Source organism: Schistocerca serialis, chromosome 5 (assembly GCF_023864345.2).
Source record: "Schistocerca serialis cubense isolate TAMUIC-IGC-003099 chromosome 5, iqSchSeri2.2, whole genome shotgun sequence".
Classification (NCBI taxonomy): Eukaryota; Metazoa; Arthropoda; class Insecta; order Orthoptera; family Acrididae; genus Schistocerca; species Schistocerca serialis.
This window is the reverse complement of record NC_064642.1, coordinates 628,776,597-628,803,629: the sequence shown is the minus strand read 5'-3', so window position 1 is coordinate 628,803,629 and position 27,033 is coordinate 628,776,597. Positions and strand designations below refer to the sequence as shown.

The window sequence follows — 27,033 nt, the reverse complement described above, 5'->3', positions numbered from 1 at the left end:
TGCTTGGTGTTTGCTGTTTTCATTGCATATAGTCTTACATGTTTTGTGAAGAGATCAATAATACGAGGGCCGTTCAGAAAGTAACCTCCGGTTGATTTAAAAAAATACACCAAGTTAAATAAAAATATTTTAATATATATTGTTTCACAGTACACGTCTTGATTAATGGTCGTACCACGTTCCATGAATTCAACCAACAACACCCCTTTGGCATCCCAAAACACCGTTGCCATCAGTTTTCTGGCAGAAAAATCTTGCGAGGGTTTTCTTGGTTTGGTAGGCGAATTTGAATGTGCCCACATCTTTGATTGTTCTTTTGTCTCAGGGTTCACGTACTTAATCGAGGTTTCGTCACCGGTCACGATTCTGTTTAACAATGGTTCTCCTTCGTCCTCATAACATGACAGAAAGTCTAATGCAGAGGCCATTCTTTGAGTTTTGTGGTGGTCGGTAAGAATTTTGGGCACCCATCGTGCACAGTACTTACGGTAACCCAATCTTGCTGTCACTATCTCGTACAAGAGAGTCTTAGAAATCTGTGGAAAACCAGTAGACAACTCCGACATTGAGAAACGTCGATTTTCACGAACTTTTGCATCAGCTGTCTGAACGAGTTCGTCAGTCACCAATGATGGTCTACCACTCCTCTCTTCATCATGAACGTTTTCTCGTCCACTTTTAAATAAACGTACCCATTCACGGACAACTCCTTCACTCATAACTCTTGGTCCGTACACGGCACAAAGCTCACGATGAATAGCTGCTGCAGAATATCCTTTGGCTGTAAAAAACCTTATGACAGCACGCACTTCACATTTGGCGGGGTTTTCTATTGCAGCACACATTTCAAACTGCCACAAAAACTAAACTAGCGCAGGTACGACGTTCACTCGACCACGGCTTGATGCCGACTGACCTGTTGAGTGCGTGAACGCACAGATGGCGTCGCTACTCCCCCCACAACCCGCACTGTGACCAATCGGAGGTTACTTTCTGAACCGCCCTCGTACAAGCAACATACTGTAAGCCTCTATGTTCACGAAGATACGGACCGACAAAATCAATTACTACAATCTCTAAGGGTTTCATGGTTAAAATTGGATTCAAAGGTAACACATTGGATAAATTATAGGGTTTGTCCTTGTGACAAATCATGCAGTTTCGCAGTAGCTTGTGTATTTTAGCATGAAGACTTGGAACATAACAATATTGTGCCATCTTGTGCTTACACTTTTCAGGACCAAAGTGACCCCATGCAATATGGGTATGACATAATAAATGCTCTTCATATTCTCTTGGAATACAAACTAACCAACTCTCCTTTTGTGATGATGTGCGATGAAATAGCACATTATTAAATAATTTGTAAAATTGGCACAGACAATGTTGAGGATTAACTGTTATGAGTTGCTTTACTGCCTTCCACTTAGGATCGGTATCTTGGAGTGGCACTATTTGTTTGTATAGCTGCAAAAAGTACTTCTGATGCATTGGATCCGTCATGAGTAGTTGGAAATTGCCCCATTAATTCATTGGTATTAGAAGATCCTTCAGGCATTCTCGATAAGGTGTCAGCTATTATATTGTCTTTGCCCTTTATATGCACAATTTCGAAGTTGTACTCCTGAGGAGATAGACATCATTGTGTCAATCGAGGGTGAAGTAGTTTGCATGACAATAGAAAACTTAAAGCTTGATGATCAGAAAATACTTTTACCTTGCATTCATATATATAATAATTAAAACGCTTGAAAGCCCAAACAATAGAAAGAGCTTCCAATTCTGTCACAGAGTAAGATCGTTCTGGTTCAGTGAGGACTCTGCTTGCAGAACTGATAATTTGGATTTCTTTTTGTTCATTCCTTTCCTCGAGTTGAAACAAGACTGAACCAATGCCCTGGCAAGAGGCATCTGAAGCGATACAAAATTCCTTGTTCATATCAGAATGATGTAAGATGGGACTATGTACCAAAGCATTCTTGATTTAATCAAAAGCTTGTTGACAATCGTCAGCCTAGTTCCAATGGACACTTTTCTTTAGCAATGATAACAAAGGTGTACTATTAAAAATTTCGAAAAAAAAGCACATGCCACGGAATCCTTTATGCTGCCTTTTGATAGGAAGTCTTGGAAAATTTGTAATGGCACTAATCTTTTGTGGATCAGGTTTTATTCCAGAGGGCAAAATAATGTGATCGGGCAACGGGACTTTTGAAGATTTGCAGTCACTCCAAATTCTCTGAATTTGTGAAATATACTCTGTATAAGGTGAAGATGCTCTTCCCAAGTTTTTGTGGCAGTGAGGAGATCGACATCGTAAATGCTAACTTGATCAACTAAGTCAGCTCTTAACACATGATCCAAAGTTGATATGAATACACCTGAACTAACGTTCAATCCACAGGTCATAACTAGGAATTGCTAAGAAAATTGTTTAAAGTTGAATGCAGTATACATTATTGATTATTTATGTAGTTGCACCTGGCAATATGACATTTTTAGGTCAATGCTGGTCAGATATCCCACATTGTAAAATTTCTGTAGGTGTTTGTCTATGGCTTCAGGAAGAGTTCTGACTGGTACAATAATTTTGTTTATATTCTTAGCATCAAGAAATAATCACACAATATTATCTGTCTTGGGTATATTTAGCAAGGGGCTACTATACGGTGAATCGGATGGTTCAATCAGCTTCCAAGACAACATTTTTCTAATTTAAAGTTTTACAGCCTCCCTTCTCGAAACTGATACCGAATAGATGGTGTGACAGAAAGTGAGATGAGCTATAACCTCCATTCTGTATTGAAAGTCTCGAGTTATTCCAGGTCTCATCGCGAATATGTATCTGAAGTCAATAAGGATTTCTCAAATTGGTGGATTCTGCCGCTTTTCTTGTAATTTCGTCTCTGTCTGGTAAGTAACCTGTTTCACCTGTTCGTTGTATGTCACTGTCAGAACAGTGTTTGGAGAGAGATAGATTTATTTTTGATTGCGACTTTACTTTAAGTCGTAACTGGTACCTGAATTTTAGTTACTGCCTCCTTAAATCATCAGCTTCTGCATCAGTTGGTGACATACTATTTGGAGGAAATTATTATTCTTTAAGATTTAAAGTACGACTCTGTTGGTTACTTGGCCATATTTTGGATAGCTTTGAGCCCAAGTTTTCGTAGCTTTAGAGAATGAAAACTTTAGAGAATGCATTTCCTTTCCTCTATTTTAGTGAACTTTGTACAGTTACAATTCTGTAGATTCCTTTTCCAAACAGAAGATATTTCTTTTCTTCACTTCCAGAAAATTTGTATACATTAATGTTTGGCAACTCATACACATACTTTACTCAGTATTATCACTGAAATAGCAATTTACATTAAATGTAACAATACCTTCTGAGCGACGGCCTATCATCGTGTCCTCTTTCCACAAGATACATATTAACAGTCCTCTTTTTTTAATAAACCGATTGTCTTTTTTTTTAGAGTCTGTGCTCAAAGATTCACAACTACTATTGTTGCAGGGATTGCGCACTAAAGAGTTTCTTGCTGTCTGGGTGCTCTTCACTTCACTTCAAGTACTTTTTTTTATTTACAGTATTTACATACATTACTGGGCTTCTCAGAATAAAATTAGGCACAAATTCGTTAAGAAAAGGGCAGTGAGGCTCACATAACATTACACTGTCAACAGACAAAATGGCATTGTAAGATGTGGTTTACAAAAAATTTAGCTGTCGATTGCCAATTTAAAGTGTCAGAAAGTAAATATAGAGGAATGGAAGCATTAGCATAGTTGAAGATTTCTATCACAGTGAAACAACTAGTACTGGAATATACACAGGTCGCAAATATGACCCATGAAAGAATTGCAACTAGCAGCATATGTACAGTTGCAATGTGCAGCTGGTTTCTGATTATTTCAACAAATACAACTACAGTTGCTGCAGATGGGTAAAATATTAGATGTTGATTATGTTATTTACACTGAGGAACTGAATTTATTATTAATGCAATTTGCCACAGTATTTTGTGAGTTCAGGAATGCAGCAGCACTCTTGCTATACTTACCAACCCAAGAAAATACGATGTAGAAAAGGTGACAAAATCTTCAAATGGAGCTTACTGAATTTCAAGAAGACTTTGCTATATAGTATGAATTTAAAGAAATTCACCTACTCGTATTTTATAAATCTTATTTAACTGAAGATCTTTTCGAAAGCACATATAAGTGAGAACAGTTTTTTGCTCTCATAAAGAAAAGAAATGCAATATGTGTACGAGGTTATCAGACTGAAACGTGGAAAATAGCTTAAGACTCATATCCGACTATGAACAATCTTGTGTAAAAATTCAAGCTCACAGCTCATATTAGCCTGCTGCTAATTATTTTTTAAAGAATGGGTAAACCGCTATAAAGAAATTCATCTGTATTTTATTAAGTGTGAATTTCCTGCTTTCCTAATTGCTGATTACAAAATTTGTAATGTTCAATTTATTGGACAAATTGAAAATCATTGTGTCTCACTGTATATTTCGACGCAAGATTATACTGACGTGTTCTTGAAAAGGTGTGTTTTGGGGTATACTTTATCGTGATTGAATGGACCAACGACAGATAACTAGCTTGTTCACTAAGCTGTGGCCCCTTCTGCCTTTCTTTAAATTGGAGCATTCAGCGTTTGTGATGTGTCAATGTGTAGTACAGTTGAAGACAGTAAGCAGTAAATATCGCAAATGTGTGCTGTCAGCACTGATTCAGAGAAGAAAATACTTCTTTCTGTATCCTTCAAAGTTCTCCCACTCTCTGCATACACATGAGCACATGGGCCCTCAATTATTGTCCAATCTCTAACCGTTTTTCTGTTTGTTGCTCAAATCCAGCCACAGTGAAACATTATTGAACTTGTGCTGCAAACCTGTAGGAAGCCGAACATTGGCGCAGATACCCACAAATATGTAATGTGCAGAGTAAAATGCGAGTGCCTACCTCTCCCACCAATTTTTTCCATACATAGAATTGAAACTAATCACAGACTGGATACTACCTAGGGACAATTGCCTGCTTCAGACTATGGTGACTGGAGCAATGGCAGCCCATGCAAAATTTTGCCATTGTGCCATGATGTGATGGCCTATAGCCTTTTGACTTACAGGGGTGGTAATCGTAGCTAAATTGAACGTATGAAATTGAAACAATAGAAATTCCAGGTTGGAATATAAGCAATATAAGAAAATGGATAGATTGATACTGTCTGTAAAGATGACGTGTCGAATTGCAGATAGGCAGAACGAAAAGACTGTAAAACATTTAGCTATCAACCAAAGACTTCTTCAGAAAAGAAAACACACACACGTTCTTGGAAGCAATCACACCTCATGCACACGTGACTGCCATTTCTGGTGGCTCGGAATGGAATGCAACTGTCGCTTTTAACAAACTGTTTAAATACATTTAAGTTTTGTAATTAATCGTTAATCACCAGGAGAAATAAAATAAAATGTAAAAAAATTATGGAAGCAGCAGGAATCGAAACTGTGCTGACAAATTGCCAGTCAGAGCTATCCCTTCATTACGTGAACTGTTGGTCATAAATTCCTCATATTCTATGTGTAAATCTTTAGAGAGAGCTTTACATTTTCTTACCACTCATGCAGGCAAAATATTCTGGTAACCTGAAAGGGGCATCAAAAAGTTTCTGTCAACAGAGTCAGTGGCCTTCTGGAAACCAACAAACATCTTTTGACTTAATCTGTCACCAATGATTCATGTCGGATTATATATTTTTTCACAATATGGTCTGCTGTAAAACCACTTTGATATTCACATAAATTGCTCCACAGTGTTGTTTCTACTCTGTTCAGTATAAAGTTGGAAAAATACGTTATACACAACATGCTGTAAAGTAATGCCTGTGTAGTATTTAACATCTTGTTTATTGCTTTTCTTATGTACTGGTTGTATCAAGACCACCTTCCCTTTACTGGAAGTTTTTCTGTTTTCAGGTTCTCTCAAAGATTAAGTTTAGCTTATTTTTTGTTTCTGGTAGAGACCACTTCAAAAATTCTGTTGAACAGAGTCTTCACCAGTAGCTTTATAAGGTGTCAAGAACCTCTTCAATTTCCTTACTAGCTGGCAGTGAATCTTCTTCTAGGTTTTCACGTGGGTTTGAGAATTTGAGCTTATGGAATGGTTCTGGCCACTTAAGAAGTTGTCCAAACTATTTTGCAAATATTTCGAAATTTTCAGTGTTACATAATTGAAGTCGGTGAGCCTCTTCACCCTCCTGCCTGTTGTTAGATTTACATTTGAAGTAGATCTACCTAACACTTGAAATCTTACATTCTTCTCCAAATATCTAATGGAAAAGGGTCTGTTTGCAGATCATCTACAAAAACACATTCGTACTAAAATACTCCTATATTTCGTTTTTTACCACTATCCAACCATTTGACTTAGAAAGGCAGCTATTGTAACTAAACTGAATATATTAATTTCAGTATATTAACTGTAGTGTTCAAATATATTTAAATGTTATGAGAGTTTAACTTTGCGATGAATAAAATAAAACAAGAGGGAACCTGAGTCGACGAATTGCTGGTCAGTGCACTGGACCACATGGCGACAGCGCCTTACGACAACTTTTCTTCAAAAATCCGTCATACTCTACATTTGCAGAATACGCTACACGGAATTAAAAAGATAAAAAGTCTGATATGGTGCTCTAAGCAACATAACACTCGTAATGCCGGAATGGCTTCCCTGCTCTGAGTTGATCGCAGCGTGAGGGGCACTTCAAAACATGTTTTCGTATATTTTATTTTCATACTAGCGCTCATTCGAGAAATAATGGTGTGGTTTTCGTGCGGTTTCAAGCTCACATTCAAAGAGAAATGGCGTAATTTTAGTGCGATTTTCGTCTCGCTTTCGAAGAGAAATAGTACAATTTTAGTGTGTTATTTGCAGGGTGCAGTAGCACATTAACGCATGACAACCAGGCAGCAATACTTTTAACTTTCATAAGTTTCGCGGAATTGGCATGGCAACCTGCAAGTATGGTGTTTCCACTTGTGTATTGACTCTCGCAAACAGTGGTGGAAAATGTACAGGTAATTAATGACTGAAAATCTGGCTTTGTGCAAGTGAGAGGTCGAATGCACGTGCCAGTAAATCACGCTTCTGGAAACACCATCGAGACACTACATTGACCAATGGCAATCAGTTACGTCCAGCCAATCAGAATCGCTCCCCTTTTTCCCACGTCCAGTTACGAACTTCAAATTTTGTATGGGTGTAGTTTTGTGTAAACGTCATGTCTCTAAAATCTAAAGAGGCGATGCGGTAAGCAAAAGGAGAAGTTAGCCATAAATATATTGTTGTTAAATTTCCAGGACATTAGAGTACTTGATTTTTTGAGTGATCTATAAATACTGTTTTCAAAATTACAGCATTTGAAATCTGTTCCTGCAAATAAGCCGTGAAAATTGAGAGATTCTGGTTTAACAGATTCTTCTCACTGACATAATTGGAGTAAGCCAAATCTTGATAGATCGTTATATACTTTTGACAATACGCTAACAATCCAGAAATGTGGAAGTGAGACTTTCAACACCTTCTTATCCGTCATTTTGAATGCTACTTCTAATTTGAAAGTGTAGAGGACACATCAGATGCAAGGTTAAGGTATTGCTAAGAAAGAAAAAAAATTACCGGAGTCAAAACATATGGAAAATCTTTGTAGTCCTGTTTACAGGTTCATTGCTTCTACCGCACTGAAGAATATTTATATTTATGCAGTGTACTAGCTAAATGCAAATAAGCGCGCCTACCAATTGATGCCACTTGTATACTTATAAATTGACTATTCCAGTGTGTTATGCATAAGCTGCTTTGTAGTCAATTAGATCAATTACAAACAATCTACCACACAATATGTGGTGTGCTTGCCCACAGCCTAATGACTAGTAACAAATGAGCCATTAAACTGCAGGTATCAAATTTCAGAATGAGTGTGTAGCCTGGTGAAAATATTAGCCACCCAAAATGATACAGGATTTGTCAGAGTAATACAGTGCCAGTCAGTGGACCAAAATATACACTGCATTCGTAACATGCTTTGTTGGCAGGGCAAGTAGTCTGCGTGGATAGGACAGGTAGTTGGCTGTGGCCTTGGTTAAGGAACCATCCCAGCATTTGCCTTACCAATGAAAAAAACGAAATTGGGATAACTGGACAGAGCAACTACATCCTGGTGAATATAAGGCCAGTGCCCTAACAGCTGCACTACCTTGTTCATTAATCTCTAATGAATGTTTCTTCATTTACACAAAACAAGTTTCATGTAACTTGCTATGTAAAATGTAACTGCCCACACACTGAGGCCATGTGCTGACTTAACATACAATTTGTAGTCACTTGCTATGTAAACGATAGTTCCACCCTTCTCTGCTGCTCACAGTAAGGTGCCCTCTGATGACTCCTGGACTGAGAAGATACTGCTGTGCCCGACTCAATTCTGGACTCCATTCAACTATATGCTAATATCTGTCTGGAGGGGGAAGGAAAGCCAATGGACATTACTATCATGCGTAGTAAATCTTTGCACATGATCGTTGAGAAAGCAGCGTACCATAGACAAGAACTGATATGTGACAAGGTGCTGCAGTTATCCCTTTCCGTTACTAACTACTAGTCTGGGTCCTCTAAGCAATATTTTTTTGTAAGATGCATTAGTTCTGAAGAACATTTTAGCTGCCTTTTTAAACAAATGGCTGTTAGTAATCTTTTCGCTTCATCTGGAAATTTATTGTAAAAAATTTTTCCCCTGAAATAAAATGCTGATTTGAGGTTTTTTCCGCTATGTAAATGAACTACGAACTCGTGTTCCATTAATATGGGTACCACTGTTAGTGCAGAATGTATTAATATTTTCCCTGAGGTGCAACACTGATTGGTATATGTAATTACTTGGTGCAATAATGATGCCCAATTTCATAACTAGCTCTTTACAGTAAGCCTGACTACTATTCCATTATATTTGTGATCTTTTGTGCAGTTTAAAAACTGTGTCCATATTTTACACCTTCGATCACCAGAAAAGAAGCACTCCTATAGCTAAGAAGTGAATGTTACCACAAGACATTAGCTGTTACAAACTGCTGCTAGCACCCTAAGAGAATAGCATGAGAATGACATTTTCGCCAGTATCTCTGTAACTCAATGTCAGCTGACATTCTATGCTCATTGCTAAAAAATTAGTGTAGCAAACAATCTATAGGTTTATCATCTATGCTTAAAATTGCGAACTTACTTCCTCTCTTTCTGGTGAAGTCCATAGTGTTAGTTTTATGTTGAGTGTTAATTTATTGCATAGCCTACTGCCCAGTTGTAAACATCCTTGAGGTTTCATTTGCATTCTCTAATAGGAGTTCTGAAGTTTTATCAGTGACTATAATGTTGTTGTCAATGGCAAAAAGAACTTTTTATCCATGACTTACACTGTTGGGAAAGTCATTCTTGTAATCATGTTACATCTTAGAACAGGGAATTAAATAGAATAGAAATGAAAGGCTCACTACATAGGCCTATATTGTAACTTGCGAACCCAGAGATACTTCACAATTGCTCTCTCTCTCTCTCTCTCTCTCTCTCTCTCTCTCTCTCTCTCTCTCTTTTGTGACTACCACCACCTCCTCCCCTCTCCTCTCCACCCCCAACTACATCTACTTTCCTCTGTGTTCAGTGGAGCATCACATAAAAATTTGAATTAAATCCGTCGAGATGTTTTAGAAATTTTTGGTAACAAAGTTTCCCCTTTATATATTATATATATTTATATATGTAATATATTGTAAAAATATATAGTGTGTGTTCATCCGAATGTTCATTATAGTATCATGTAAAAATTGGATGTAAATCAGTGAGGAAATTTTTGAGATTTATGGTAACTATGCTTCCCCTAGTTATATATTACATACATGTGAAGGTCAAACAATGGAAAATCCAGGACGGAATGTAACAATACCAGAGAAGGAAAGTTGCTACTCACCATACATGGAGATGCTGAGTCACGATAGACACAACAAAAAGATTCACACAATAATAGCTTTTGGCCATTAAGGCCTTTGTCAGCAGTGAGTGTAGTTTCAGCTCTCTGAGACTGCAGACTTGTGTGCAAGTTGCTTGTGGGAATCTTTTTGTTGTGCCCGTCGCAACTCAGCATCTCCGTTATATAGTGAGTAGCAACTTTCCTTCTCTGGTACTGATACATGTGAAGGTATTAGACATATTACCAAAATATACAGCATATGTCTGAATGTTCATTAGTGTTGTGCAACAATTTGTAACAAATTTCCCATTTATGTATTACTCATGTGTTTGTATATTATATACGTACCTGTAAAAAGTGATTTTTTTGTTATAAAATTCCGACAGCAGAACTGTCAGACTGAACGCTTTTTTTTTCCATGCCAAAATACCATTACTGTCACAATTATGAACACGACAAAAAAATCGCCCAAATTGGTTGAATTATTACCAAGCTATGATCTTTCGCAATTGATTTTAATTTTTGATTCTTCCAGCTGATTTTCAAAATATTATCTTTCATACCAACCTTGTCCTGACAACAAAAACATCATCAAAATCAGTCAAGCCAATCTCAGCTGATCTTTCATAATATGGCAATTGGTCTTTATTTATATATGTGTAACTTAAAATGTGGCCCCCAGAGGGCTCATAGTTCTTTTGGGAGTTTGTGTGGCAGACATGGAAACCCAAGCTATTGCAGTCCATTCTTCTTTCCCAGGCTGCATTTCCTTCCTCACTCCCACCCCCCACTAACTTTCCTGTCACCCCCCACTCCCCCAAACACTCCCATGTCCTGTTGCTCCCCTCCCCCCTGCCTCCCCCCCTCTCTCGCACTCTCTCTCTCTCTCTCTCTCTCTCTCTCTCTCTCTCTCTCTCTCTCTCTCTCTCTCTCTCTCTCTCTCTCTCTCTATGACGCCTGTCGGGATAGCCCCTGACTGGAGTAGGTGACATAAGGATGGATGCTTTGAGTATGAAACATACATCAAACACAAAAAAAATTGGGATTTTTCTATGGCCATTTCTTCGCTTGGTTATGGATCATAGAATGTTGAGGCTTCTTCTGACCCTTTCACCTTCGCTTCCTGGCTACATACTGGTGGAGGGTGAGCCTCGCCAATTTGGGGTGAAACACTTTCCCTGCTATCTGGTCTGCACTAGGATGGGTGGGGACATGCTCACTGCCACAAAGCCATTTTTTTTTGTGGAAAATATCAAAGACAAGATGCAGTCAGTTTCACTATTGATCAGAACTTCTGCCGCCCTTCATGCTCGTACTCATCTTGGTGAAGTCCAGGTGTCTATTACTCCTCACAAGTCCTTCAATATGGTTCAAGGAATGATTTTTCTTAGAGACCTCATCCTTCACACTGATGAGGAACACTGGGCTAATCTGTAATGGTGGGGCATTCTTTTTGTTCTGCATATGTAGGAAGTTTGTAAGAATAATTGCACTGATACTGGGGCATTTACTATGGCTTTTGAGGGAGATAACATCCAGTAGAATGTCAAGGTTGTGCATTATCAGTGTGATGTGAAGCTGTGCGTCCTGCCGCCCATGAAGTGCTTTCAGTGCCTGCGTTTCAGGCGTATGTCCTCCCAATGTACAGTGGACCCTTTTTGGTGAATGTGGACCTCTTTCCATGGGAGGAGCCCCTGTCTTTTGACACCCGTGTGTGTTGCTTGTCACGAATGTCTCTTAGTTCTCACTAGACTGCCTGACATGTACTGAGGCTTGTCAGAAATATGATCAACTTCACCCGGTGTCGATGACTTGTGCTTTTGCCTCTGTTATATCCTTTGCCTCTCCTCCCTCTTCTTTATCCCAGTCCTGTCCCCTTCTTCTCTCCTCCTCCCCTGCAGTTCCTATGCCATTAGCTCCGGGTGTTGCTCCTCCTCCCTGACCGAAGAAGTGTCCCCCTCCTTTGCTTGGTCTCGTGAAAAGTGACCTCCGGTCAGCCCTACATCGCAGGGTCCGCGATGTCTGGAGCTCTGAATGGTCTGTCTTGAACACGCCAAATAAGCTCCACATGGTAAAGTCGTCCACGGCCATATGGAACTCACCCTTGAGGAGCACGCTTAGGGACTCAGTTGTTCTCTGCTGTCTCCGAATTGGACATACGCGGTTGACCCACAGCTATCTCCTTCGCCATGAGAATCCGTGCAAGTGTCGCTGTGATGCAGGGTTGACAGTGTTCCATCTTCTGATGGACTGCCCCCTTTTAGCCCCCTTGCAGCAGTCCTTTAATTTACCAGCTGCACTTCCTTTAATTCTAGGTGACGATGCCTCTATAGCTGACTCAGTTTTAAGTTTTATCCGTGCAGCTGGGTTTTATCACTCATTCTAGTGTGAGTGATCCCTCAGGCTACACCTACACCAGCGACTTTAATTGTGATGTGGATACCAAAATAGTGTATTTTATGGTAACAAGTTGTGTTGGTACTTCTATCAACACTTTCCAGGTGGAGGTTCTTCGTTTGTAGTTGAGTGGTTGACCTTTTTGCCTTTTATGCTGCAGCATGTCATTCTCCAGTCATCTGTTGCGTCTGGGTCCACTTGGACTCTGCTGTCACGGTTTTCAATCTCTGTCCCTCTCACAGGTCACCTACACCTGCTGCCCTAACTGCCCTTCTTCAGCAACTCCTCCCTCCCTTCTTTCTCGTAGGGATTTTCATTCCCATCACCCTGTGCGGGGCAATGTTTTTTTTGTCAAGTTGGGGTCTCCTCATTGGCTAATTTCTTGCGGACCATGACCTGCACCTTCTTAGCGATTTTAGTGCTGCATATGACACTTTCTCTGCCATTGATCTTTCGCTCTCTTCCCTTCCCCTTCTTCCTTTTTTACACTGGTCGTCACATGATGACCTTTGTGATGGTGACCACTTCCCATTCTTTCTTTCCCTTCCCACCTCCCGATCAGGTCACCCCACTGGGTTTCATTTGTGCTGGCAACAGTCTTCCATTTTGGGCCTTGCCCTTCCAAGTGGGCTTTATACAGATCATCTTTTCTCGTGGAACACCTCATGAACTATTTAGTGATGGCATAAGTTTCCTATCCAGCCACCTTCCTGCTCCGGAAACAGTGGACTGAAGCTTATTGCTTATGTTTTACCTCTTGTCAGATGGAATCATACAATGAACCTTTTACTGAATGGGAGCTTCTTCTGGCCCACTCTTCTCATGATTCAGCTCCTGGCCTTGATTCCATCCAAAACCAATTGCTTCAACACCTCAATCCTCCACAACTACAATATCTCCTCCAGGTGTTTTAACTGTTTTTGGCTCAAAGGCATTTTCCACTTTCAATGGACACAGTGTTGTAGTTCCTGTCCTTAAGCCTGGCAAGGAACCTTTGTCCCTTGATAGTTACCGACCAGTCAACCTGACCAATGTCCCCTGCAAGTTACTAGGATGGATGGTGCCTCACATGCTCCTTTGGGTCCTTGAATCTAGGGACCTTTTATCTCCTTACCAGTGCAGCTTTCGGGTGGGACAGTCTCTGATAGATCTGCTTTGATTGGAAACCACTGTTTGGTAGACGTTGCAATTTTTTTTTTACTCTCCATAAGACCTACAACATAGCTTGCAGCCATTGTATCCTTCTTATGCTCAATGAGTGGGGTGGAGTCTTCTGCCTCCTCCCTCCCCTTGATTTTTATTTCCCAGTTCCTGTCCCACTGGTCATTGAGAGCCCGAGTGGACACTGTTCTCAGCTCTCCATAGACCCAGAAGAATGACATTCCACAGAGCTCTGTATTAAGTGCTTATTCGGTTGATTTCATTTTGATGCTGGGTCATGCAAGTATCCTGGGTAATGAACTTGATGATCTACCAGACTGTTGGTCACCCATGTTCTGTATGTTGATGGTTTCTGTATTTGGGCCAGCTCCCAATCGGTGGCTTCTGCAGAATGACAGCTCCTGGCTCTTCTTTCTGATAATAAGTTTACTTGGTCACCCCTTGTCTGTCATCTAGATTCAGGACTCAATGTCCTTTGCTTCCTTGCCCACACCTCTTATGGTGTGGAACATTCAACCCTTCTACAACTTCACCTTGCATTAGTTTTGTCTTGTGTGGATTGTGGTTATCAAGTTTATGCATCAGCTGCCCCTTCCATGCTGTTCCTCTTAGATCTGGTTCGCCACCATGGTATCCCTTTAGCCACCGCTGCCTTTTGCACTAACCCTGTCGATCGTATTCTGGTTGATGCTACGATCCCTCCCCATTCAATTTGGCAATTCCAGCTCCTTGTTTCCTGTGACATCACTATCCGCTCTTCCCTTGCTAATCCCCCCTATTCTATTATTTCATGGCTTTGGACCACTGCCTGCTCTTGGGTGGGTTTATTGGTTGGGTTCCACTTCGCTTCTCTCTGCTGTGACTTCCATCTCCGATCGTTGTCCTCTTCTCCAAGTTCTCTCTTGACACGCCCCCACCCTCCTGCCCTTTGGTTAGCTCCTCAGCCCCAGATTTGTACAGATATCTTCCGGGGTTAGAAAGCCTCCATCGCTCCAATGGTGTTCCGTTGTTTGTTCCAAATGCTCTCACGGGAGTTTCAGGATGCATTGTTGTTTACTGTGATGGCTCCAAATCTTCTGACCATGCGGAACATGCCTTCATGGCCTCTGATGGCACAGAACACGTCTTGCCTGCGATGTGTGGGGTGTTGACTGCGTGATTGATGACCGTCTATTGGGCCCTCTGCTTCATTAACAGGTCCTCACACACCTGCGTTTTGTTATGTACATACTCGATGAGTGACCTTCAGGCTATCGTTGGGAGTTTTTCCCACCACCCCTAGGTCTCTGCCATCCATAACTATCTTGCTGATCCTGGTGATGCTGCATGTCTGGTTGATTTCGTTTTATGCCTGGTCGTGTAGGAATCCTGGATAATAAACTTGCTGATCGTCGGACTGGGGGCAGTCACCTATTCCCCATTCTCTGTGACCCCTCCGGGTACAGATTTGCGCCTTTATATCAAGTCCACTTTTGCTCAATTGTGGACAGACTCTTGGGAGGCTACCTCCTGCCTAATAAACTTCGCACAATGAAGGGGACTCCTGCCATGTGTCATTCTTCCCTCTGCCTCTCCAGGCAGGAATCTGCCATCTTCTTATTGGACATACTAGGTTGACCCATGGTTTCTCACTCTGTAATAAGGTGCACCTGCTTTGTAGTTGTGGGGGCTCCCCTCACAGTGATCAATATTTTGCCCGACTGTCTCCACCTTTTGATCCTTGGCACTAAATATTTCCTCTGAGGACAGTCTTGATTAATATATCTGCTAGCTTATTCTTACTTAGGTTTTCTGCTAGTGTGGACTTATATTTTCTTTTATTTCTGTCTCTCTTAATCTGTTTGTATCATACTATGTACCTTTCTTAGATATTGTACACACCACCTGTTCATATGACTAATGAGGAAGTGATCAATACACGTTCTATACGTTCACATGTCTTTGCTGTTTAGATCCTGGTTCTGGATACTTGCAGTCTATCTGATTTATTGTTTGCCCTTGGTACCATCTGTATCCCTTTATGTATGTTTTTATACTGAAAACATGTAATCATGATGCAGATATCATTGTCCATTGAGAAATTGCCCAAATGTGTGCCATTGTCACTGCTGTCTTGATGCAGACTTGCTTATCTATCATTGGTTTATAGATCTCTTCTTGACCAAATTTGGCATTAAAATAACCCAATACTGTTTTAACATTTTGGTTTGTCACCGAGTTATACACATAATACAATTCACTGTAAAATTTCTTTTTCTGAACTCCTCTTTATGCTTGCAGGATGCGTGTGCATTAATCAAGGATACGATACTTCACTATTCCGAAAAGTGGTTGTACTGTAGGAGATTCTTTTGTTAATGGATTTAAATTCTTTCACTGCTTTTATTACTGATTCATGCACGTAGAGACCAGTACCTAATTGATGGTGCACATCACAGTCCCTGTACGTGGAACGTCTGTTGTTTTGTTGGTTAATTCTGTACCCTTCCACGTAACCTCCTGAAGTGCTACAGCTTTTATTTTGTATTCCTCTAAGTGTTTGGTCATATTCTGCATACTTGCTGGCCTGTTTAAGACCCTTACATTCCTCATTCCAAAGGAGAAATCCACTGTCTGTTGCTGTGTCTGATTCCAGTTGATGCAGTCCTATTTCCGAGGCTTATTTAAAGAGATTCCTGACCATTGTATTTTTTTGTGTGAGTGGGGAGGTAACCCTCTGGATAACCCGAACGTGCAGGACAAATGGTACTATGATTAGATGATCATCCTTGAAGTGTTGCCTTCTCCGTGGCTTTTGAACCGCCTGTGGCTATTCTAGTTTTGGTCCACCCCGAGTATTTTATTTCCCTGGCATCCACTATATCTGGAGAGTGTTCCTTGATATGCACCTTGAGAAGGTGCCCGATAGGGGACTAGCAACCCCACATGAGAAATATTACCTGTGATAAAACAGTGACATGCATTACTGTAGAAATTGTTCTTTCATGATTGATAGTGTAGTCCTTATTAAATCCTCTGCTTAAAGTTTGACCTTAAATAACTTTTAAAATTGATAACTTAGATTTTCATCTATGTTTCATCTGCTATCAAATACAAATGGGTTCCACTTGTATGATACTAAATACATACTCTCATATTTTATAGATTTGCCACCACTGGTCATAACAAGGAGAACAGACACCAGTCTCAAAATAAGCAAGTAAAAAGTACTGGTATAAACCAACAGCGGTAAGGAATTATAACCTAATAAGCGTAATGATCTTTATATTTTTATTTAGTGTGACTTAATTATTGATCTGAAAATTATTTCAGTACAAGAAATGCTGCTGACAAGAACACTGCAATGGCAGGATCAGCTGTTAATGAAAAGGGAGAGAGAACAAATGTTGCTAAGAGCGCAAATGAGTCTTTGACAGACAAAAAGAATTTGAAGTAAGTATTTGTATCTGAGAACTGTTAACGAGTAATAGCAAATAAATGTCATCTTTAATTAATCTATTTGAAGAAAATGGAACTGATTACCAAAACAAGGAATGTTTTTGTGGCAGTACATAAAGGTAATTGGCAGTTCAGATGTATGGCAAGTAATGGTACCCCTTACAGAAATAGCAGTAAGGTACAAGGATCATTTCATGTACATGGTGTGTATGCCTGGGGGGCCTCATTCACCATGTTGAAATGCTATTCCAGCAGCCATTGAGAGAGCAGGGTATAAGCAGCTCCAGACTGTAGTTAATGTTGGAATGAACAATACCTGTTGTCTAGCCTCAATGGCCATACTTTAAACTTTCCAGCAGCTGACAGAGGTGATCGAGAAGACCAACAAAGCTCACAATATGCAGAATTGTTCCCAGAGCTGACTGTGGTCTCCTGTTTCTGAGTTGAGTAGGTTTGAACCACATACTTTGAGTTCCATGACGAGTTAAGCTGTGACTAACTTTTTTTGCTTGTGCCACTGTGGTGAGGATAGTAGGGCAATCTTCAGTGGGTCAGGGATGTACTACACATTAGAGGCCCCACACAGATAAGGACTGTCTGGAATTTGCACTAGAGTTTTTATATTAGGTCACTCTCAATTGAGTTCAGATAATAAAAGCTGTAAGAGACCCCAAAGTACTATTGGAAAACCTAGTAAAACACCGCACACAGATTATGCTAAAATTCTAGTGATAAAATGCTGAAGCATCTGCACCTAACTGCCAAAAGTTAAGCCACATTTGAAAAGCAGTAGAGCTCACATAACAATAGGTATAGAAAGTTATTCAAAACACAAACATGACAGCAGTGAGATTTTTGGGGTACATGTGTGTATATACTGAGAGTAGGCTAATGGGAAATGAAGGTGGTGTATTTGTTACTGTACAAGAAACTCAAATTTGCAAAGATAGAAATTGAACTTGAATGTGAGATGAGTTTGGGCAAGATGAAGTATCAAAGGTGGACATAAGCTTATAATTGGACCCTTCTATTGGCCACCCAACTCACTCTCTTACACCACCAAATACTTCAAACAAGACCTCAGCCTGCTGATAGTGATAAATGTGTTCCCCCACCATGCCATTGTGATTGGATGAGATATAAATCCTTCAAGAATCGGTGAGGATAGTGGCACTTTCGTAAGTGGTGCCTGTGGCAGTACACCCTGCAAAACAGTGTTAAATTCTTATCTGATAACTGCTTAAAACAGTTCGGACCTAGGTTAGATGTAATAGTGATAAGTGGACCTGACCTCTTTGGGAAGTCTCTATTGAAATTGGTGGCAGTCATCATGAGGCAGTTTAAACAACAATGATTACCAAAGGACAAATAAGGCAATTACAATGACACTTGTTCAGTGAACTAAATAAAATAGCAGTAGTTTTGTTTCTCAAGGAAGAGTTCTGTATGAGAACTTGTGGTTGAACAGTAGCTGAACTTCAGAAACATAATTGACAAAGCACGGGGTAGGTATGCATGTGCACTAGTTTGTGGGAGAGAGACCTCAATGATAATTATTTCTGTGTAGAATTTGCAAATTAATTGGATTTGCTTTTAATTGTAATGTACTGTAGGGTGGTGGTGGTGGTGGTGGTGGTGGTGGTGGTGGTGGTGGTGGTGGTGGTGTGCCCAGTAGTTGGAAGAACGTCACACCTCTCTGCTAGAAGGATAGCAGAAGCGACGCTCGAAACTACTGTCAAGTATAATTAAAATCTTAAAACAGAAATCCTTTTGCCATGCCAACTAGTTTGTCAAGTATAATTAAAATTTTAAAACAGAAATCCTTTTGCCATGCCAATTATCATGGATTCTGAAAATTTTGGTCATGTGAAATCAAATTTGCACTTTCTCATGTTGCATCTGGGAAGGCAGACACGTGTTAAAACTGACTTCCTCTGCACCATTCCTGTCTTTGTGACACTTGCCTAATCCACAACCTGTAACCCCATTTAAAACCACTCAAGATGTATATACTGTACTCATTGTTTGTAATTCATTTGATTGCTAGAATCCTTATGATTGGTCTAAACTGACACAAATTGAAAGCCTTCAGGCCAGTGCTTTGTCTGGCTACTGTCACTCTTTCATTCTCTTCTTTTCCCCGGCTGTAATCCATATATAATGGGGCCAGCGTGTTAATCTAGATTGGGCAACGTTAGTGGTAGAGGGTGGCCAGGTGCAGTTCCTGTCCCGCCTCCCCTGCACAGAATGTGTGTACCCCATCAGTCTGCGTCTAGTGTTATCTCATAGGAAAATGTGCAGACGTGGCAGACAGTGGAAGAAATGAAATATGCATTGGCAGGCTATGTGAAAGCTAGCAAAGAACTAGCTATGATGAAAGTCTGCAACAGAAAGCTTCTCAAGGTACAGTAAACAAAGAATAAATACTGGAAAACTTTTCGGTACCAGAGTCAGGCTGCATGAAAAAGCATTGCGTGAGCAGTGTTTAAGATTGAATGCAAAATAGATAGCAAAAAGATCTGGTCTTGGCTGACAAATGGAACCATAAAGAAGGAAAGTGAAGGACAGATGCTGGCTGCACAAGAACAAACCACTTGAACAAACACCTTTGAAACCAAAATTGAGAAATCCGCAAAAGACGAAGTGCAGACACTTCAGAGGAGAGGACAAAACATTTGTTCATATTTTGAAAGTTGTTGCAAAAATATCATTTGGAACATTTACAAGCAGAGACACAATGATATGGCATGTATGTTCCACAGGAACTTACGCAAAATTATCATCTGCCTGTGGTAAGGAACTGGTGGGACCACAAGCCAGAAAGAGATTTCAGAAACAAACATGCCAAAGTACTGTGGGATTTCAGTACACCAGGCATCACAATCGTGGAGAAAATGTGGATCATTGACACTGCTGTTGCAGATCATTGCCGAATCAACAACAAATAACTTTTCAAATGTACCAGGTACAAGGACTTGAAAACAGAACTACAGTGACTTTGGCGTAAACCAATGAAAGTGCTCCCATTGATTTTTGGCACTTGGTGAGCACTTGAAAATCTTTGATACTGAGAAAAATCCAACTGCAAAAAGCCAGTTCCTGGGATCTGCACAAATTAACTGCCGATGCCTTGTGAAGTTCTCTATGCTTGGGAAGTGTCCAACTATGATGAAATACGAAATCCAGCGTAGTGAACTCATTCATGTTGTTTACAGCAGTATATACAGCAAATAACTAGCTGAAAAACCCAGTGTTGCCTGGGTATTTATTTACAGCTCTGCCTGAGACTTTGTAAGTATGGAATTTATTTTTAGCTTGTAAAGCTTCTTCATGTAAAATGTTTGTAGTAGTATGAAGGGGAATTTGAATGTGAATGAAGATCTGTGCTTTACTGACAGGGGAGAGGGATACATAGACCTGGCAGTCTGAAAAACGGCTGACACTAAGGTTGATGTCTGCAACACGCAGCGTGTGGCCATGTGCTTTGTTTACGGTTTTGGCATCACATAAACTCACTAAGAATTGTGTATTTGAAATCGAAATGATAAATTATTAGGATTGAAAGCAAAATGATAAATTGTTAGGAATAAGCCGGATTTGGGGTATAAAAACTCGCTCGCCTGCACCACTTCTCGTCAAAATTTCCGCCTCAGTGATGGTATGTTGGAGAGAAGTAATTTTAAGCCACATTCCATTTCATAATTTCAAAGGGATACAGATGCAAGATAAAACTTGAAATTTCATCTTTTTCTCCCCATAAGATTCTAAAGAAATAATGCTTATGTGTTGCCCCAAGCTATGTCCAAGTTACCTGTGAAAATCCCATGAAAATTCATCTAATAGTATTGGAGATTAGTGTTTAAAGAGACAGGCACGACTGGGTACTAAAAATTCATTTTATTGGCCGTAAAGGAGTGACAAATGCTGGGTTCTGGAACAGCGTGGTAATGTAGTTATTCCGGCACCATCAGTCATATTGTCTGACCGGCAGAATTGTTTTCCTCGTGACATTCTATGGCAAATTAATGAAACATGTAAAAAATGAAAGTAGCATGAAGTAAACGTAAGGTTAGGGTTGTAAGGGACCTCTTTTAGATTTGCCCTTTGATACTTGAAGAAATGTATCAGCAGGCATTAGATGCTGTGTAGAGAAACTGTTTTTAAGCTTGGGAACCTGGTGTAAAGAAATCCACCTTTGGCTAGTATTGCGCAGTTGTCGGGCATGGCTCCTGTGCCGATGAGATTGCTGGTTTTCTAACTTTGAAGAAACCAGCAGTGGTTAATCTACCATGGGCATAGCAAAACATTATACAATTTTTCATGTGTACACTAATGTCCACAGAAACTGCTGAATATGTGAACACAAATTATGGCATACTTTAAACTGAAATTACACTAGCACATCAGTAGCATTGCACAATAAAAGGACATACTAAAAATTCTCTACAACATGAATCCAGGCAGTTTGCCAGGAACTTCAGTAAAATTTACACAATGTGACTGGTTTAAAACTTGAAGGCAGTTAATATGATGTGTATTACAGCTGTTATGCAACAATTTTTCTGCTGTGATCTCCAGTGCCAACTGTCAAATTTTGAAGTTTATAGCCAGTTTAGTTCTGGTGTTGTTATAGGAGAAAAACAGGCTGAAACAAGTCACGAGGAGCGTAACGAGACACCTCTTTTTAAGGTTCTTAGGGTCCTTCTGGCTATCAAGAGTTCTGGTGACTAGGAAGTGAGATATTACCTTTCTTAGAGAGTACTAAAGAATCATAGAACATAAGAAAAGGTGATTTTATTTGAGTAACAGCAGAATGTGGATCCCCTCAGGGGGCTCGCCACTCTGGGGGGTTCGTGCTTGGCTACCATGGGGCCCCAGCCTTCACAGCACTTTTTCTCTTCCGTGCTGCATTTCTATCCTCGTGCTATTCTTTTTGCCCTCCCTGGGGGGAACATGTCTGGGGTATTATTGGGAATGTTCTGAATCTGTCGCTGACCTGCGAACAGTCTCAACTTTCTTTTTAGCTCCCATTTCCTTTCTTTGTTTCCCTTCTCGTCTTGTTCCTCTGCTTCTGCATTCGAGGATCTTTTTTCTTCTTCCATCCCGGGCGCTCCAGAAGGCCGGCCCACGCATATAACGTGTAAAAGGTGACTGGGTAACGCGTAATTCCCAGTCCCGGGTCGACAGGTGGAGTTCGCACATACCCCCTGGTACACACCAGGATGAGGGAGGGGTGATTGCCTGAGCTAACACTCCCAGATTGCCCATTGGACCCTCTATCAGGTGTTCAGGAGGTGTGACCTGAGGTGTGAACGATCACGTAAGGCGAGTGTGTCTACTTGTGAAGGGGACACTCAGTTGGAAGGAGAGTGCCATCGGAGACGTTGGCAATCATGGGGTATTCCCTCGCTACTAGTCGCTTATCCTCTCCATCGACGTCGACTAAACGTAAATGTAATAAGGCTACTGATTCGAAGACCTTTCCCACAGCACTGCGGTTCCTTCTGGTATCACATACTGAAGGTGGTCAGTCCTTCGCCACGGTCAATCCATTTATTATTTAGAAAGGTGTTGATGCCATTGTTGGCCCTGTGAAATCCTGCTCTCGTTTGTAAGATGATGTCACACACACAGGATGCAAGCATTCAAATTTTCTCTTAGCCTCAGTGTAGGTCAGTCTGTGCAGGGTCTTTTACTCCGTGATTTTCCTTTCTTTATGGAGAAAGAGATGGCTTCTGATTCTCAAGCACTACTACTACTTGCTGCCTCACTTCTCAACAGCTACCCGTTCGTGTCGAGGCACATAGAACTTTGAATTCTTCACGTGGTGTAATTTACACCAGGCTGCTTGACAGTCTAGCCGAGGCTGAAATACGATCTTACCTCTCTGATCAGGGTGTCATTGCCGTCTATCGTGTAATGAAAAGGTAGGTTCCTCCTTGGTGCCCATCCGCACTCTTTTCCTTACCTTTGATAGTGTGGTGCTGCCGTCCAAGATGAAAGCAGGCTACGAAATCATCACAGTCTGGCTGTACATTCCAAATCCGATGCACTGCTACCAGTGTCATCAGTTCAATCACATTAGAACATGTTGTCGACACCCAGCCAAATGTGTAACCTGTAGCAGGGACGCACACAAGAGCGAATGTCCTCCTCCTCCTCCTCCTCCTCCTCCTCCTCCTCCTCCTCCTCCTCCTCCTCCTCACTGTATTAACTGCAATGGTGGCCACATCGCCTCCTCTCGGGATTGTCCCATATACCTAGATGACCGGGCTGTTAAGAGATTTGGGTAAAGGAAAAAGTGCCTTAGCCAGTAGCTCGCAAGTTACTGGCTAGTCACAAACCCTGTGTTCTCCCGTCTGGCACTTATAGTTGGGTTCTTGTTACCCCTCGCTCCATGAAGGACATGGCTACGCAGACATGTGACCTCAAATTTGGCTCTGAGGTTGTGAAGTCGCCCAGTGTCAAGGTAGCATTGCCGACCCCTCGTCCCGCTCTGCAACACTGTCAAACTCTTGCCTAAAGGGGTGAAGCTACCCACTACACAACCGGCAGGCAGGAAAGGACAGGAGTAGTACTCCCGAGAAGACTTCCTCCGTCCCTGCAGCCAAACGACACCCAAGTCTTCCTCTAACCAGAAGGGCTCGAAGAAGTCCGCTGAAGACAAACAGTCTTCTCCTTCACCAACTCGAAGATCCTGCTTGATGGTGTCGCCACGTGATCACTTAGCCTGGCCAGCCTGTCTTGCCAGTGCGCTGCACCAACCGTTTCTCAGCATTGGACTCCACCTACCGACCTCACAATCACGCCGATGCTTCTGTGGACCTCATGGAGCAGGATCCTCCTGCTTCTGTGCCCTGTAGTAGTGACTCTCCACTGGCTGTCCCTCGGCGGCCACTGAGTTGACACCTCTACATCTCTTCCTCCTCATGACTGTCCTCCAATGGAACAGTTGCAGTCTTTGGTCCCACGAAGAGGATTTACAGGTACTTCAAGCATTGCAGCACTCACTTATATTCTGCCTTCAGGAAACGAAATTGCACCCTCAAGACTGCTTTGAGCTTTCACATTACTTACCAGTTCATTTTGACCTTCCCCCTGAGGTCGGCATCCCATCTCGTGGGGCATCATGCCTGTTTTTGCTACTAGGTGACTTCAATGCATGTCTTCCCCCTTGGGTTCTCCCAGGACCTGCCAGAGAGGTGCCCTCGTGGGTGACATTCTTAATCAACTCACTCTCTTCTGCCTTAACACAGGTGCACCCACTTTCCTTTCTGACTCCTCACACACCTATTCCCATTTGGACCTCTCCCTTTGCAGTGCCCAGCTTGCCCATCGTCTTGAGTGGTCCATTCTTTCTAATGCCTACTCGAGCTACCAATTCCTGTGTACTCTCCGTCTGTTGACTCCTATCCCAGCCACATGCATGCCCAAGTGGCAGCTTACTAAGGCCGACTGGCAGCTTTACTCCTCCCTGGCGACCTTCGCAGAACAAGATTTCCTCAGTTGTGATGACCTGGTGGACTATCTCACCAAAATGATCCTTGTTGCTGCAGAACGTTCCATTCCTCGCACTTCCTCTTTACTACGTTGTGTCCCAATCCCTCGGACTGAGGCATGCCGCGACGCAATTTGCACACGGAGGCATGCTCTCTGCATTTTTAACTGCCACCCTGCGCTGCAAAACTGCATTCATTATAAACAGGTGCGTGCAAAGTGCCGTAGGGTTCTTTGGGATAGCTAGTTGGATTTCCTTCACGAGTTCTTTTAACAGTTCGACACCTTCCTCTGTCGTATGGGTCAACCTCAGCTGGCTCTCTGGAACAAAGATCCATTCCACCATTTCTGGCCTGACAGTAGGTGCCGATGTCGTCGTGGATTGTGTTGCTATCTCCAACACCTTGGGCCACCATTTTGCAGAAGTTTTGAGCTCTTCCCACTATCACTCTACTTTCATCCATCGGAAACAAGTGGAGGAGGCTCGGGCGATACCCTTCTCTTCTCCGAATTGTGAGTGCTACAATGCTGCCTTCACTGTGAGGGAGCTAGATCATGGTCTCAGTTCATTCCGTTCCTCCGCCCCAGGGCCAGATACTATCAACGTTCAGATGTTGCGGGACCTCTCTCTTGCAGGCAAGCACTTCCTGCTTAACATATAGAACTGCCTCCCCCCTCCCCCCAAAGAGCAGTGAGAAAAATCCAAAAAGAAAACCCCCTAAGATCAAGGAAATTGCGGTGGCACCCACACCATCGCTACCTACAAGCTCTGCAGCTCAGGATGGGGTGGAGATTTTGGTGTCCGCTGAGGACCTCGATCTCGCCAGACCCTCAGACGCAATGGATATAGACTGCTCAGGCAATAAATCGGTGGCAGCAGGTGACTGAGACGTAAACTGCCTCATTGAATGTTCCATGCCTTCCCAGTCTCACGATGTCATTCTCCAATGGAATTGTGGTGGTTTTTTCCACTGCCTGGCTGAGCTACGGCAACTGTTAAGCTTTACACCTGCTATCTGCATTGCCCTCCAGGAAACCTGATTCCCAGCAATACGGACCCCTGCCCTCAACAGCTATATGGGATATTACAGGAACCATATAATAGTGTGTCAGGTGGAGTTTGCATTTATGTCCTAAACTCGGTCTGTAGTGAACATGTGCCCCTTCAAACTCCTCTTGAAGCTGTGGCTGTCAGAATAAGGACGCTATAGGAAATAACTGTCTGCAGTGTATATCTTCCTCCAGAAGGTACAGTTCCCCTGAATGTATTAGCTGCACTGATTGATCACCTCCCTAAACCTTTCCTACTTCTGGGAGATTTTAATGCCCATAACCCCTTGTGGCATGATACCATGCTTACTGGCCGAGGCAGAGATATCGAAACTTCACTGTCACAATTCGACCTCTGCCTCTTAAATACTGTGGCCGCCACACATTTCAGTGTGGCTCATGGTAGTTGCTTGGCCATTGATTTATCAATTTGCAGCCCAGGACTTCTCCCATCTATCCACTGGAGAGCACATGACGACCTGTGTGGTAGTGACCACTTCCCCATCTTCTTGTCTCTGCCCCAGCATCAGGCACACAGACGCCTGCCCAGATGGGCTTTGAACAAGGTGATCTGGGGAACTTTCACCTCTGCTGTCACCACTGAATTTCTCCCACACAGTAACATCGATGTGATGATTGAGCAGGTGACTAGCACAATTGTTTCTGCAGCAGAAAACGTGATCGCTCGCTCTTTAGGGTGCCCGAGACATAAGGCAGTCCCTTGGTGGTCACCGGGAGTTGCTGAAGCAATTGCGGAGCGTCGGTGAGCTCTGCAGCAGCATAAGCGGTACCCTTCCCTGGAGCACCTCATAGCCTTTAAACGGCTCTGTGCCCATGTTTGCTACCTTATCAAACAATAGAAGAGGGAGTGTTGGGAGAAATAAGTCTCCACCACTGGGTGCCACACGTCACCTTCCCAAATCTGGGCAAAGATAAAATGTCTTTTCGGGTACCAGGCCCCAACAGCTGTCCCCGGTGTTACCGTAAATGGTGAGTTAAGTACCGATGCAAACGTGATTGCCGAGCACTTTGCTGAGCACTTTTGCTCGAGCCTCTGTGTCAGAGAATTACCTCCCAGCCTTTCACACACTCAAATGGCGGCTTGGAGGGAATGTCCTCTCATTTACTACACGCTACAGTGAATCCTATAATGCCCCATTTACAGAGTGGGAGCTCCTCAGTGCCCTTGCACATTGCCCCGACACAGCTCCTGTGCCTGATCACATCCACAGCCGGATGATTAAACATCTCTCATCTGACTAAAAGTGACATTTTCTTGTCATCTTCCACTGGATCTGGTGCGATGGCGTCTTTCCATCGCAATGGCGGGAGAGCAACCCGGTAAAAACCTACTTGATGTGGGTAGCTATTTGCCAATCAGCTTCACCAATGTTCTTTGTAAGCTACTGGAATGTATGGTATGTCGGCAGTTGGGTTGGGTCCTGGTG

The 27,033-nt window shown here is 42.0% G+C and overlaps 1 protein-coding gene across 1 annotated transcript in view; it reads left to right on the top strand.

The window, feature by feature from the left end:
- The first annotated feature begins 7,210 nt into the window (after positions 1–7,210).
- Positions 7,211–27,033, top strand: part of LOC126481124 (uncharacterized) — a 102,302-nt gene continuing 82,479 nt past the window's right edge. The window contains exons 1-3 of the mRNA XM_050104661.1: positions 7,211–7,335; positions 16,745–16,828; positions 16,913–17,032. Coding sequence (XP_049960618.1) covers positions 7,307–7,335; positions 16,745–16,828; positions 16,913–17,032 — 233 coding nt within the window. The 5' untranslated portion in view covers positions 7,211–7,306. The remainder of the gene's footprint in view (positions 7,336–16,744; positions 16,829–16,912; positions 17,033–27,033) is intronic.